This window comes from Strigops habroptila, chromosome 5 (assembly GCF_004027225.2).
Source record: "Strigops habroptila isolate Jane chromosome 5, bStrHab1.2.pri, whole genome shotgun sequence".
NCBI classification, from domain to species: domain Eukaryota; kingdom Metazoa; phylum Chordata; class Aves; order Psittaciformes; family Psittacidae; genus Strigops; species Strigops habroptila.
This window is the reverse complement of record NC_044281.2, coordinates 24,206,876-24,221,141: the sequence shown is the minus strand read 5'-3', so window position 1 is coordinate 24,221,141 and position 14,266 is coordinate 24,206,876. Positions and strand designations below refer to the sequence as shown.

The 14,266-nt window shown below is 45.4% G+C and overlaps 1 protein-coding gene across 1 annotated transcript in view; it reads left to right on the top strand.

Moving 5' to 3' along the window:
• SYNPO2L (synaptopodin 2 like) overlaps nucleotides 1-13,629 on the top strand; it is a 34,845-nt gene extending 21,216 nt beyond the window's left edge. Inside the window, exon 5 of the mRNA XM_030486129.1 lies at nucleotides 11,294-13,629. Coding sequence (XP_030341989.1) covers nucleotides 11,294-13,629 — 2,336 coding nt within the window. The remainder of the gene's footprint in view (nucleotides 1-11,293) is intronic.
• The last annotated feature ends 637 nt before the right edge of the window (nucleotides 13,630-14,266 follow it).

Genomic DNA, 14,266 nt, shown 5'->3' with positions numbered 1-14,266 from the left:
TTTGGGCTTGAACTGGTTCAGCTCCTATAGCTGCTCCAGGCTCTCACAGAGCCAGCAGAGTCTAAAGCTCTGTTTCTCTGCCTTTCCTTAGCAATAACCACAGCACAGTAGCCTATTTTGCGATACGGAGACTCATGGGTTTTGCTAAACAGGAACGTAAAATCAAGCTCAAGTTTTTAAAATCTGAGTTAACTATGGTAGGTGACTTGGATGATCAGCCCCAGGGAGCCTGGGGCTCAGTATATACACAGTAGACATTTAAGGACCATTCTGACTACCTAATCAGATGTCTGCCTTTTGGAGCACTACCTATCTAAATATATTCCCAGTGCACCTGCTCAGCACACCCTCCTTGCCTGGCCACAGCCTTCTGCATTATGGCTTCCACCATGGCATCATAAGAATGTGAAAAGCTCCTTTTTGGTTTGTTGGGACTGTTACCCAGATGGTTCTTCACCTTTTCTTTCTGGAACATATTCCTTTCTCATGCCAGCTCTGATGTTTTCTCCAATTTTGAGGGTATTTCTCTTGTCCTTCATATTCATTCTTCCTAACTTTTCACTGCCATTTAAGCTACAGAGACTTTCGTCCCTTTCCCACTTGTCCCTTCACCTCAGGCAAACAGAACTGCACATACAGTATTTCTAGATGAGTGTCTAGAAACATCAGATTTCTAGAGGAATAATTGAAATCCCTGTACAAAACCAGAGATACGTAACAAATCTTTTGCAGACCACTGAGAGTAGAAACTGACATTCTTACTCTTCACAGCTCTGTTGCCCTGCAAGGATTTCAGTAAGACTGCTATTGCTTGTCAGCTCTTGGGTTTTCTTAAACTTAAGATCTGCAACTCTGCTTTTTATTTTCTCAGTCTAGAGCTTTTGCAGGCCTTTGTCCTCACTGCATGCTTTCCAGAGCTCTCTGCTTTCCAGATCACAGGCAAGTTGACTCAGCCCCCCTCCCTTCCCTTTTCTGTATAATTTTCCTTCGTTTTTAATGTTAGCAAATATGGGTTGAGTGTCTACTCTCCTCAGAGAGGCAACAGCCCTTGCAGTGAGGTTTGGGCCTCTCTTTGCCCAAATTCCCTGCCTTATTTGCACACTGGCTCTTTTTTTCCAGCCTGTGGGATAAGTATGCACATCTTCCCAGCCTACCACAGGACACATAACTTGGACATGCCTGCTCAAAAACCGCTCAGAGCATTGCTGATGTGGACTAGTGGGGCAGTGTGGGAAGCCACACACCACCCAAATGTGGGGAACTTGCCCTACAAGTAATAGGACTTCAGTCCTTATTGCTACCCAGTGGCTACTGTGTACCCTGGTGTTTTGCTCAGTGGGGCAAGAGGACAGCCATCAAACGGGGACTCTTTACTGTACTTAAATGAACTACAGGAGAGCATTCAAACTTGTGAATAGCCAATATTTTGCCTAATCTGAAGAAACGAAAAGTACAAATTTGTTTCCTTCCCACTAAAACAGTAACTTGCTGTCTTTAAAAAGGTGATTATGTGGAAACTGGGGATCTTTAGAGCCTCAATTCATCATTACTGTAAAGAGCCAAGCCGCAACCCTTCCTGAGATGATTTCTTTGCTGGTTAGACAGTGCAGAAGGAAAGGAAGAGATACCAAGACAGAAAATACAAAGAAAAAGTTAGCAGAAAGCAGGAGCTTGTAGCAGGGAGAAACAGACTATACACTGTCACAAGTAATTGCTAGTGAGGTTCTCTGGTTCCCCATAGCTCCTGCAGTGTCCCCCTCTGCTCATCCCACCCTCAGGGGCTTCGGATCCATTTGTAACCAGGGCTGCTTCTCCTCAGCCACCTGTGCTCTCTAAGGTGCACTGTCGTCTCCCGGGGATAATAGGCTCAGGCTTTCTTACAACTGGAAATACGAATTGCTAGCAGAAGACAGACATACCAGGACAGCAGTCTACTCCTAACTTGCTAATCATACTGTAGGAATTTGTGTCAGTGCAAGAAGTGCTTCAAAATATCTCAATTTAAACTTATCCACTGGAGTATTTTTAGTTCCTAGCACTCAAGAGCCTCTCCATGTACGGTAGGGGAAGGGAGGGAAAAATGGGTGGGGAAATTTCCTCCTCTGCTTTATATGGACCTGGCTGCCTGAGAAAAGTCATTAAAGTTACCACATTCCATATCAGAAAAGGAAATCCTTCTTGTTTAAAGCGGATGTACAGCAGCATCACTTGACAAGATAGGATGCTTATAAATAAATGGTCTATTCATTGGAGGGTCATAGAGATTACCTCTTCTAAGAGTGACTGCAGTCACATTTCTCTGCAGGGAGGGTGAGTGCAGCAAGCCATCTATCAGCCTATTATAATTGGTATAGGTCACAGGAGCTGTTAACAAGATGAAGTACCTGAATAGCAGCTTGAACTTGCTACCCCCCATTTTCAGCTCGGCTTTCAGTTTTGACAGTTGTGACTGTAATGATCAGTTATGTGGTTGTTAGGCTACCTTACTGGTTTTGCCATTCACTGCATTCTAGAAGACCAAAAGTTTAGGGTAGTATCAACTGTCCCCATCCTACCTGCTTTAAAGTAGAATAGATAAGCATTCTGCTCTGACCAGAAGATTAATTCCTGAACTATTTATCTTACAGGAAGTCTGTTCCTAGCATTATGAAGCAATGCTGAATAACCCTTGGCCCTTGCTAAGGGTGAGCAGCCAACCACTAGGAAATCATGAACAACAGCTTCATGGTTGAATCATAGTTGGAGAGTCTGATCTCACTTCAGCATGCATTAAACTGGAAATTGCCTCCATTTACAAAATCAATTTACTTACACAGGTGTATGCAGTCCAGTTGTATACCTTTACTTAAGAATATCCCACTTAATAACTAACATTCAGTTCTGAATTCTCTGCAGCTTGGAAGGTGTTTATTAAGAGAAGACCACAGTGAGATAAGCACTGTGCAACTAGAGCCCTTTTCCTCCAGTTTTATGCTTGAATATGGCTTTTGAGCTTATGCCTTTGGTTTATGTTCTTCTATGGAATGCACAGAGGTGATATTTTCAGGATGATGTATTATCTCTTTGGGCAGAAGTCAGAGATTATAAGATAGTGTTGTCTGTCTTAGCTAGTGTGGATAAATTTTTCCTTCTTTCTTGAGCCATCTCAGAAACTGTCACAAGTAATTGGCCATCTTCCTCAGGTATTCTTACTGGATACTTCTAGTATCGTTTCCTTTGGCATCACTCTTGTTCAGCATTTCAATTTAGATGCTGTGGGTTCTGGTACTGGAACTAAGGGAGATAGAGCTCTGCTCTGCGTCACCTTTGTGCCTCACTACTATCCTGCTGCTCCAGAGCCTGACAGACACATGGTTTTGACTGAATGTGTGTTAGGTCAAGATAAATCTAGCTGCATATAGTATTCTCTGGGAGGGGAAAGATTTTTAGTATTTGAAGATGTTTGGAGGAAAGCTGTATGCGATCCCTGAAATGAAAAGGTAGATACGCTCATTTGTCCTAGTATTTCCACTGTATGAGATACCATTTTGAGCATCTTTTCTGAACTGTCAGTTACTCAGACATTACTTCTCTGCATTACTATTGTCAGTGCAGGGACTCTGACTCTGGGTCACAGTTCCTCAGACATGGTCAGAGATTTACTTATCAACATTTATCATCCTGCTGCTGATGAAACAGTGTCAGCAGTTCTCTTCCAAGCTCATGCTTCCATGGTCCTTGCAGAGCCCCAGCTAGTGATTTTTCAGACACATTAAGTTAATGTAGCCTGTCCTTGCACATGCACTTCTGGAGTGACTTAGGATGTGTAAGGCTGATGGGGAACAAACAATGGCATTAAGCCAAAATTTTACCAGTAATTCAGATCTCTAGGTGGCTAGAGCAATAATCACACTGAAACAACTATATATATAACCCCGTAGACTGTCTTACTCTAAGACAGTTTCTAGGTTCCAGGATTTTGAGAGCTGAGTTGAAAGAAATCATAATAAAAACAAGCAATGGACATCCCTCTCCATCTGATGTTGTTTCCATCAGTTTTGAAAGTGATACGGGACGTGCTGACAAGGTTGGGACAAGTCTGCTCAAAGACAATATTGAAATGAGACAAAGTGATAGTGATGGGGGAGGGAGAGGCATAAAAGGGTGAGGCAAAAAAGGACTTTGACAAGGGGTAATTAAACAACAGTCATTGCTCAAACAAAAGTGAGAGAAAATTACAGCTAGGAAGGAGAAAACTGTCAACCCAGCAAATAATCGTTCTTCAGTTTCACTTAAATCCATCATAGGAAGGGAGATCAGCTTGTTGTGAAATCTGTAAAGCTTCACTGTCATCAGCGTATCTACCACTTATGTTAGCAAGAATCTAGCCCTTTGTATAAAAGAAATAGGAGCAGGAACAGAGGCGAGTAGATTCAGGATATCTTGTTACACTGACTATACTGAAAGGACAAGGCTGAATCATATTCTCTGTGGAGCAGAAACGTAAGGAATTAGTGAAAATTGTATCAGAATGGTCCTCAGTCCTTGATAAATACCCCAGAATGATGGGAAGTGTCTCGGGGAAAGAGAACAAGAATAGCGCCCTTCTCGTAAGCACAGGTTGTGTGGATAAGAAAAAAAATAAATGTTTAGCTTTGATTACATGAACAAAGTAGTTCTTCTGAGGACACTTTGTGGAAAACAAAATTATCAGTAAAAACAAGTTGAACTAATAAAAACTAGAAAAAGAGATAGTCTTTGACCTGTTCAGTAAGATAAGACTTCGTGGCTAAAGAAATAAGGTAGACACAGTATATGTTGGCTTCTGTAAGATATCTGATATGGTTCCACATGACTTTTCCAATGAGAGAAATGGGGATGTGATAGGACTACTGTAAGGTGACTGCACAATTGGCTAAGAATAGAACAGAAAACATAACTATTAATGGCTCATGATGTCAGATTAGCTAACTGGCTAAGTTGGTAGTAGTGTTTCACTGGGCTTCTGAATCTAACAGGACTACCTCTATATTTTCACCCATGGAGCTTTAAACACTAACATATGCCAATCAAATGTCCTCTCCACCTCAATGTTATATGACTGGTGAAGAGACAGATGATTAAAAATCCCAACCCTCCTCTCTTCTGTCAGTGGATCTCTGGCTGCACCTAAACAGAACAGGCAACATATGCTGTGGGGCACCCAGTAGCCCTGAAACTGCTACTGTTCTGAGCTGGGACCTGGCTGGGACACCTTGCAGCTTTTCTCTGGTCTTTCTTCCCACAGAAACCCAGGTGTGTGGGGAATATGGGCGAGGGAGGTGGGTTACCTGGATTGAAGAGCTCAAAAGTGTCCCGAGGTACACCACTGTTGTCTTCCTATCTGCTTTTTCAGCTTCAAATTCCTGCTAGTGAAGCTTTTAAAATGTTGTTTGTTCCTCTTGAGTGTGTTGTACCTAGCAAGCAGTAACAGGAAATAGCAATAGTAATACCATTTTTAATGGATGGCCTGAGGATTCACCGGAGATTGCTGTGTATTAATCAGCAGATGACATAAGGCATGGAAGGTGTACAGTTGTCTTGTGAGAGGCTGGATTTTTAAATGTAGTAGGAACTTGACTGGCTGCAGAAAAGGACAAGAATATATGGCAAGTGCTACAGGATTAATCAAGTCCACAGACCCAGATGGTGAGCATATGCTTGTCTGTATTACTAGAGAGGGATTGCTGGAAATACTGAAGGACAAGAGATGAATCAGTGGTATCCTGCTGTCAGACATCAAGCAATTTTGTGAGCAGCAGAATTAACAGATCCTAGTGTTCTTTTAATTTATGTCTTGTATTTGATATCTCATTCTCTCATGTCAGTAAATGCAAATCTTCTGATGTCTCTCACATTCAAAATGAGAACTCATAATTGTTCCATTGTGTGCGTTCTTCAGTTTTTGGTGCCCAATTAAGACTGCACTCAGGCTTCCTGCTTCCTATGACAGGGTCTCTCTCTTCTATCCAGCTACCTATTTTTTAGGAAATCGGGCTAAAACTGCAAAACCCAGATTCACTAGTGCATTGAACAGGGGCTGTCCTTGCAAAAGAAAGCTCTCCTTTGGCAGTCTTGTTGCAGAATATGTAGGGAATATCCTGAGCCCGAGTGTGAGTGTCAGCACAGGGAAGCTGGCCATCAGTGCTACCTTCTGCACTGAGGAGACATCTTCATCCGGGTCAGGAAGAAAGGCAAACTCCCACTCCACTAAGAGAGGTTTTTTTGAGTGCACAGATAATGTGATGGAAGTGTGCAAATATCCAAGAATGAGAAACAAGTTTTCTATCCCAAGACTTCTACCACTTCTTCTAATACATACTCCTCTACTTTACTGTTTGCAATTCAAACATTGGTCAAAACTTGAAAGGTTAAAGCTTTCAACAGGGAAATACTTAGAAGGCCAATATAACCTATCCAAATATTATTTTGAAAGGACTCCAGGTATGAAAAGCATGAGATGTCTATAGCCTCTAATGACTTACTGAGATATTTGGAACGTTAGCCATGGAAAAATGACCTTGTTACCATAAATACCTGGAAGAACAAAATTGTTCTAGTTGATCCCTTGTGAAAAAAATAGTAGACAAGTCGTATTTCATCACAGAGGAACAGGCTCTTTTTCTCTGAAATTAGCAGTGTGCTTATTTTCTGCGGTAAGGGCTTTTCTAGAATTTGGTCTTTGATAATAAAATTTACCATTGTTTGTTTCCTAGTGAACATGAGCAGTATCTGACACTGTGTAATCCTGCTTGTTCAGAAGTTGTCCTGATCATACATTAAAATGCCTTCTTTTAATAGGGCCTGATCTTGAAAAGATTTCTACTTTTTACACTTCTTTTTTCTGTAATTAGTAATGTAATTAATTTGTCTTCACTGAAATCTAATTAAGTTCATGGAGAAATCTTTGTAGGCTTTGCTTAATAGAAATTTTTCCTTTTTGTAGATTATTCCAACAGAATTTAGTGGAGACAAGAAGTAAGTGCTTTAAAACTTTACAAGAAGTTTTCAATAGAAATAATCCACCACACCAACAGAATCTGGGAGAGTTTTATAACCTTTCCTGAATGTTCTTAATAGAGGATCTTTTTTCTGTACTGCAAAGCTGTATATGCTTTTGTGTATTTTATTGTATTTATCAGATTCTACAAGGTTTTCACAAAGAGAAATTTATATGCATAAATATTCATCATAGAAGAAGAGACTGACCAACTTCCATTGCTTTTGCTGTAAGAGCCTCTATATGAGGCATGACAGATCTTTTATAGGAACATTGCCTGTGGAAGCTGTCTTCTTGGCATGCAGTGATGGCTAGTGGATTTCAGGAGGCATGATCAGACCTTTGTTTCTCTAGACACACTAACACTGTGTTAGATGGTCTGCTCGAGTCCTGGGCTACAGAGTTGCTAAGTTGGGACTGCTGGGACAGAGAATCACAGGGCAGTGTCCCTTGGTCACAGCTCTGAGATTCTCTCACAGGGTCTATTGCTTATGTACAGAAGGAGGCAGTACAATGAGACCTAGGCAAAGTGTGAGGAGATGTTGAGCAGGTCACGGCTACGGAGATTTGTAGACTCCCAGCACCCTTTGTTCCCTTCTTCCCTACCCATCCAGTCCTCACTGTCAGCATCTCATCTTTCAACACTTCTGAGTCTCCAGCACTGGCGCTCTGAATGGTGCTGCCAGAACTCCACTCCTTGGCCTCCAAATGCTCCATCACCCTCCCTGGGCACAACCACACTCTTCAGTGGTGTTGGTAAGAGCCTGGGCCATTTTAATTCAACTAAACTACTTCACTGCAGGCATCAAGGACACTAATGATCCTCTGTTAGAAGTTCCTTAGTCCTGGAACACAATACAAATCTGTATCATGGACTAGATCTCAGACATGGAAAGAAATTGATATACACAAGAAAAGAAAGCTTCTTCTCTCTTTTCTTCACTATGTTTACCTGGAGCAGGGTGCTCTCCAAGGGTTTCAGACAAGGAAAGTTGCTTTCCTCCTGGGAGGGTTTCTTCTCCCTGTCCATGTTGGACATGAGTGCTGTGTTAGTCTCATCTCTTTGAAAGGTTCCTTAGCACAGAAATGTTGACATTGAGGCATTAAAAACACTAACCTGAAACTTACACCTTTCTAACCTGAAGCTTGCAGCACAGAAGCAGTGAGAGTACAGAGTATATTTTCTTACTTTATAATGAAAAAGAGGAGTTTCTCCTCACAGGGAGTAAAGGGTGGGGGAAATAAGGAGAGTGTTTAAGTGCCAGGTGACAACGTCCATCACACTGTTCAGTGATGAAGCTAAGAAGACAAAAATAGACAAAGTGACCTCATGGCTTTCAGCAGCAATGCCTACGAGACAAAAGAGAGGCTTTAAAAGGCTTGTGGAGCTGATAGCAAAGGGCTTGGACACCTCAGAGTTTTGGTTCTGCTCCAGCAGGGAACTGCTCTGCTTCTCTCTCTGTTTATGGGGAGTTGTGAATTTAACGGGCTTTGTGACATGCCCGGCTCTCCAGGTCTGGACTCTGCCTTCTCAAGCTTAGATCAGCCTTATGCAGGTACAGATGTCTCCTCTATTTTCTGTTTTTAATTTTATTTGTTCTCTTTTATCTTCCTATTTCTTTTCTTCTCCCTTTCCTTTCCTTTTTCTTCTCCTATCCTTCCCCTATTCTTTTGCCTATTCTGATTTCACTCTTGCTCTTCACCTTCAGCAAGTCACCTCAGGAGGATTTCTCTTTCTCTTTATTCTTAAGCTGTTGTGGGAGATTGTAGCTTGAATAGCATGATCATTTTTTCTGTTGGAAGGATTGGTGCAGTTAGTCATGTGCTTTAGCCTTTGATGAGGAGCAAAGCAGGAAGAAGAGGGAGGTGAGTAGCAGGTCCCAGAGGGCCTTTCTTGCCAGCTGCTTCAGAGCACAGGGCAGTTCAGAGCAACTTCCTAGGGAAGTTGTACATGGATGCTAATGCTGAGCCAGGATCAAGAGTTGTTGGAGGCATAGCCATGTATTTTCTCTGACAGTATTTGCTAGCCCAGACTCGAAAGTTGAGTGCTTTCATGGTACTCTGCTATCAGAAGGGGCTGCACACTTACTTTGTATGGTGTTAGCCTCTGATGCCAGAAATCCTCCTGTGAGTCACTCAGGGTCCAGAGTTTACGTATTCAGCACTTGACTAAGATTCTGTAGTGCTGGTCTTCCTCCTTGCAAATGTAGAAGCAAAATACGAGCAAAGTGAGGTGTAGTAGACTATCATAAGGATGCTTGTAGCGAGAAAAAAATCTCTCTTATTTCCTCCACCGTGAGCAGCCCCCAGACGCTTGCAGATATGTAAGTGAAGTAGACAGATCTTCAGGGACTGTAGTTTCACGAGCAGGTGTTTGAGGGCAAGTCTACAACTGCCCTGAAGAGCACTAAGTCTCCATAAAAACCTGGACACTACTTCAGTCTTGGTTCAGCATTCTGTAAGGAAAGTTTTGCAGAAAGCCTTCACTATGCAAGTTCAAGTACAAATAGGGAACCATTTTATCAGCATTGATTTTGTTGTTTCCAGTTTTCTGGGTGCAAAGGAATGGACTGTGCAAATGTGAGGTGATCTCAAACCTCAGAAGTCCCCTTGTTGAAACCCCAAAGCAGCAGCATGTGCTATGTAGTGGCTGCAAACCTTGAGAAGAGCTTTTCCATGTATTTATCTTAAGCTTCCTGGAAGGATGACTGCTCTGCAAATCAACACCTATTTTCAGCATTGGGTGAGAGAGGGAAGCTCTATCTGCAGATACAGTAGTTACACCAGTGCAGTATGAAATGATCACACCTGCCACAATTGTACAGCCTAGCCAGGTTTTGGGGGACATCTGCAGCCCTCAGGAAAACTAGTATCCTCCTTCACTAAGCTCCCTGTCCCCCACCTCAGGTAACTTTCTCACATTAGCAGGTCACCACTATTCAGAAAGCTCTGTGATAAAATGGTCAGAAGTGAGATCCTGAGAGGACTGAGCAGCTTTCATCCTCTCTTGAGCTGACACCATCCCCCAGCACTACCTGCAGCTTCTCTCCTCTCCACTCCCCTTCAGCAGGGCGTAATTTTGTACCTCTTTCGTGAGAATGTCAGGGCTGGATAAGGTGCTACACATTTTTTTTGACAAATTATTAGATGTAAGCAGTAGACAGATGTTTCATCTGGACTATCATGTTGGTAAAAAGGCAATAGGAGTAATGAAAAGGATGAAATGAAAGAAATCAGAAATTGGTCTATGGTTTAGGTATGTGGGGGTTTTCTGTGCAAGGTTAGTGCTGATTTCTGTCACTCGAACACTGATTTAAGGCATGTCTCTACTTTCCTTAGGGCAGACGAATTTGGTTTTACTACCAAATCTTGTTCACCCTGTTTTCCCCGCACACAAGGCAGAGAACACAGTGCTCCCCTCGGGGCTTTACTGACTGCTGGGCTGGCAGAGCAGGTGATAAATGATTATCCCACACTTTCATGCCAGTATTCCAACAGGTGTTGGCTTTTCCAAGCAAGCCTCTCTAAGTGGATTCCTTCTGGCCTGGCAGATCAGTTGTGGGGGTCTGGGATTCTTGCTTAGCAGCAAATGCTCTTCTTCCTTGCTGGGCATGGGGCACAGGCAAGGAATGATTGCCAAGGGTGAGAACAGGTCTCCTGCTATTGCAGGGCTGCTGCAGAGAGCAGTGAACAGCCCCTACACACAATGCTGCGGCAAGACACTCTCACTCTGTAGCTGGCACTGCAGGGCCTAGAGCAGGAGCAGCCTGTCTTTGCCTGCAGCACACCTTTCCTATTGCACACATGCATGGGTGCTAACAGTAGCAGCTGCTGCTTCCCAGACACTCAGGACCAGAGAGACTACTTGCTCCTGGGAATGCTCCATATGGTAGAAGTAAAATCTACAAAAAGCAGGGCTCTGCTTTCAGGGTGATAAGTAAATGGTAAAAATTCCCAGGAGCAAGGGCATTCGACTGTAAAAATGCTGTGAGATGCAGCCTGGGACAATTGGCCACATGCTGCTGAAAGAGGAAATCCCAGGTCTGACCAGGAAACAGAGATAGGCTGTCAGAGTCCCCGCACCTGCATGGACTCCTATTGTTGTTGCAAAGAAAGAGAAAACTACAAAGGTAGGAAAGAAAAAGAAGGGCAGGGGATGACAGTGTGTTTCCTCCTATATGCACTAGAATACCTATAGCCATATCCCTGTTCACATATCTTTGCCCACCCAGCCTTTTGCTGAGCTCTGAGCTTGCCTCCTTTTCTCTCTTGCAGAGCTCCACCGCCACGAGAGCATCCAAGAGAAGAACGTGAAAGAAGCCAAAACCAAGTGCAGAACCATTGCATCCCTGCTGACAGATGCACCCAACCCCCACTCCAAAGGGGTGTTGATGTTCAAGAAGCGCAGGCAGAGGGCTAAGAAATACACATTGGTAAGCTTTGGGAGTGTTGACGAAGACCGCTCCTACGAAGAGGAGGACGGAGTTTTTCCCACAAGTGAGTCTGAATTTGATGAGGAAGGTTTCTCTGATGCCCGAAGCCTAACTAATCACTCAGACTGGGACAATACTTACTTGGACATTGAAAAGTCCAAGTCTGACTCTGAACAGAAGGAAGAGAAGCAAAAAGGTTTGAGTGAGGCCTCCAGTAAAGGAGCACGGTTATTTGAGCAGCAGAGAGAACGGGCTGGGAAATACACAGTTGAGAAAGTCCCTGCACAGATCAGCCCCCGGCTTACCCCAGCTGCCCAGCCGCAGCAGGGCACGGTGAACGGAGATATGCCTGTGCCACAGAAGACAGACAGCGTGCCCATCAGCATCCACCTGGAAGGTGTGCAAGTGCCCAGCAAGCAACCAGCCACCCTCCCAGTTCAGCTTCTAGCTCCCCCTAGCCCCACTTTCTTCCCACCTCCCCCAAGCACCCCCGACCCCTTCTCTGCAAGCTCAAGCATGTTCAACAGGTCTGCACGGCCCTTTACTCCTGGCTTTTCTGGCCAGCGCCCAGCAACATCCTCTGTCATCTTCAGGCCATCTGCACCCAAAAAACCCAGTGAAAGTCTGAGTGGGCAAAGCACAGTGGTTCCCCCTTTCTCACCTCTGGCTCCAGGAGCACCTGCCAATGCACCAGTGCCAACACAGCGTGGTCCGGTCAGTTCCTCCACATCTCTGTATATTCCTGCACCAGGAAGGCCAACACCGCCAATAGAGTCACAACCGAGGGCTGGAGGAAGTGCTCCAGAGAGTAAGCCTTCTGCCAACACTGCCCGGACGTCCACCACCTCTATCTTTCTGTCAACTCCCTCAAAGCCAGGAGGGGAGGTGGCCTCTGCAGCATCCCAGCCACGGGTCCCTGGAACAGCCTCTTCTTCTTTGTATATTAGTCCAGCACCATCACAGCACATAATAAGCAGTTCTCCCACACCAAATCAGCCTACTCCTGCCATCTCACCAGCAACGCCACGACCCCCTTCTGAGCCCTTAACCTCCAGGGAGCAGAGGATTTCCGTGCCGGCTCCCCGCACAGGCATCCTGCAGGAGGCTCGCCGGCGTGGCAACAGGAAACCCATGTTCAGTAAGATTGAAGAGAAGAAGAAGAATTCACCCAACCCTGAACTCCTGTCTCTGGTGCAGAACCTGGATGAGAAGGTGAAAAGTGACCACCCTGGCGCAGGCTTTGAGTCTGGGCCCGAGGAGGACTTCCTCAGCCTGGGTGCTGAGGCCTGTAACTTCATGCAGTCCTCTGGCCGCAAGTTCAAGACCCCACCTCCGGTGGCTCCTAAGCCTCAGCAGCAAGATGCTGGGCTGGTAAACGGGGCCCAGGACATGCCTCAGCTTAAAGGCAAGGGCGCAGAGCTCTTTGCCAGGCGCCAGAGCCGCATGGACAAATTCGTGGTAGAGACAACACCGAAGCCAGAGTCCAAGCCCAGGACCCCCTCTCCTTCCCCTTCTCTGCCCTCCTCCTGGAAATATTCACCCAACATCCGGGCTCCACCTCCAATAGCTTACAACCCAATGCATTCCCCTTTCTATCCCCTGGCAGCTAGCAAATCTCAGGCTAGCAAAGCAGAGAGCAAAGTGAAAAAGGCACCTGGCCAGAAATCAGGGATCAGGGTCATTGATTTAATGCGCCACCAGCCTTATCAATTAAAGTCAGCCATGTTCTGCTTTGGGGATCCCCCAGGCTCCAGCATTCAGGAGTCTCCTGGTCAGACAGCCCCGCAGGCTAGCTCATCCTTCACGGCAGCCAAGCAGATACCACTGAAAACAGCCAAGACCCAGGAGATTCGTCGCTTTTCCACCCCGGCTCCCATGCCAGCCTCGAGCAGCCTGGCACCCACCGTGCTTATGCCCCGCTCAGCCACCACATTGGATGAGCCAGTGTGGAGAACAGAAATGGCCTCTTCTGCCCCTACTACACCAGCACCCTTCCAGGTGGAGCTTAGCCAGTCCCCTAAGCCATACCATATCTCCCCAGAGCCTGGTCAGGCAGCCCAGGGGCATTCTCCAAACCCAGCATCGGCCTCTCGGTTTCAGGTGGCCAGGCCCAAATTCTCAGCAGCAAGAACGGGGATGCAGGCCAATGTGTGGAGGCCAAGCTTTGGCCACCACTGAGGCAGGCACCCCTCCCCTCCCATCCATGGCCCCAAAGAGATAGTGCTCGTTTTGTCTTTCATGTCAGCAAAGTGCATTGGGATGAGTGACACAAAATGAAGAAAAGAGAAAAAAAAGTACTCCACTTCTGCACCACCCTCTCCCTCAGCCTCCCCTTGGTTTCAGATGGGCAGCTTCACGGCAAGGCTTGCTGGCTGTGGCTACAGCAGGAGGAAGAATGTGGAGAGAGGACATATATGGGGTACACAGAGACTGGGAACTTTCACGCAGCAGCAAAACCCACCTCTGGAGGGGGTGAATGGCAAGGGTTGTGGATATGTAGGAAGTAATGGTTTTCCTTTCACAAGGGCTTTGGAGTCACTCCTGGATGGAAGGAGATTGGCAGGCAAGAGCTTTCCAGGAAGAAAGGGTCAGAGGTGGGATTACAGCTTCCCCTTGGACTGCATTTCTCTGAGCCATTCAGTCTGTACACACACACATGCACACACACATGCACACATATGCGCACAGCAATACTCAGCAGGGAGTGAAAGTAGAAGTGGGACTTTGCCTTGGATACTTCTCCCAGACTCCCACCCAGAGGGGTGCGGGAAAGGAGGCAAGGGAGCAGAGCGAGTGGCAGTGTTTGCACATGCAC